Genomic DNA, 1,359 nt, shown 5'->3' on the forward strand with positions numbered 1-1,359 from the left:
GCGTCCCGTGTGAAGGTGAGGCGGGGGGCGCCTGGGGGAGCCTGGGGCGGGGTCCTCGCTGCCCTTGCTCTTCGCTGCTTTCGAAGAAGGATCGGACCCTTAGAGGACCTCCGGCGAAAGGCAGGCGATGTGGACTACCATGACTTATACCCTGAAATCAAACAATTCCAGGTCCTTTGACTTCCTTTCCCCTCGCTGCCAGGCTCCGTGTGCCCGAAGGAGTGCGGGGCCGCCGTCGTGAAGAGCGTGAGCCGCGCCCAGGCGCTGCGGGGCTGCACCGTCATCAGGGGGGACCTCACCGTCAACATCAACGGCGGCGGTGAGTCGTCCTTGGCCGGACGCTGAACTTCTCTTTCTACTCCTTGATTAAGTGATCATTGCACATTGATCAAAATAAGACCACGTGAAAAAAGTATGAATGAGAATTAATATCTTCACAATACAAGAGATGTGTTTGACCGGTTTCGATTTCCCTTCGCCAGAAATGCATGGAGTAATTGAAACCGGTCAAAGACATCTCTTGTATTGTGAAGACATTAATCTCATTTATACCTTTTCTACACATGTCGCAATGAATACGGTTCGAAATAAGACCTAGTATGTTTTTTCCTAAGTCAAAAAATGACCTCTCCCTCTTTCTTTCCCCAAAATAACTTTAAAGAGATAGATATATAGAGCGAGAGAGAGAGAGAGAGAGAGAGAGAGAGAGAGAGAGAAAGAGAGAGAGAGAGAGAGAGAGAGAGAGAGAGAGAGAGAAAGATATATAGATAGAGAGAGAGATAGAGAGAGAGAGAGAAGGAGAAAGAAAGGGAGAGAGAAAGAGAAGGAAATCAAACAAAACGCCTTCAACTCCCCCCCCCCCTCCTTCCTCGAGCAGAGAACATCGAGCGCGAACTCGAGGAGAACCTGGGCAGCCTCGAGGAAGTCACCGGCTTCGTCAAGGTCTTCCGCTCGAACGTGACGTCGCTCAACTTCCTCAGGAACCTCACCAGGATCGGAGGCTCTTCGCTCCTGCACAGCAAGTAAGTTCCTTTGGAAGAGAGGGAGGGAGGGAAGGAGGTAAGAGAGGGAGGGGAGAGGGGTGGAGGGAGGGGGGAGGGAGATGGGACGAGAGAGGGAAGAAGGAAAATGGGGAGAGAGAGGCAACTTGCTCCTGCACAGCAAGTAAGTGAGAGAGGGAGGGAGAGAGGGAAGGGACGGAGGGGGGTGGAGAGAGGGGGGAGGGAGATGGAGAGAGAGAGAGACTCCTCGCTCCTGCACAGCAAGTAAATGAAAGAGGGGGGGAGGGAAGAGAGAGGGGTTGCGGGAGGGGGAGATGGGGAAAGAGAAGGAAGGAGGGAGATGGGGAGAGAGAGGCAA

General features: G+C 53.1%; 1 protein-coding gene across 1 annotated transcript in view; it reads left to right on the plus strand.

The window, feature by feature from the left end:
* LOC138864791 (insulin-like peptide receptor) overlaps window positions 1-1,359 on the plus strand; it is a 29,850-nt gene that overhangs the window by 26,269 nt on the left and 2,222 nt on the right. The window contains exons 7-9 of the mRNA XM_070133385.1: window positions 1-15; window positions 203-319; window positions 878-1,022. The exon at window positions 1-15 is cut by the window's left edge and continues 133 nt beyond it. Coding sequence (XP_069989486.1) covers window positions 1-15; window positions 203-319; window positions 878-1,022 — 277 coding nt within the window. The remainder of the gene's footprint in view (window positions 16-202; window positions 320-877; window positions 1,023-1,359) is intronic.

The sequence above is a fragment of the Penaeus vannamei genome, chromosome 18 (assembly GCF_042767895.1).
Source record: "Penaeus vannamei isolate JL-2024 chromosome 18, ASM4276789v1, whole genome shotgun sequence".
In the NCBI taxonomy this organism is placed as follows: domain Eukaryota; kingdom Metazoa; phylum Arthropoda; class Malacostraca; order Decapoda; family Penaeidae; genus Penaeus; species Penaeus vannamei.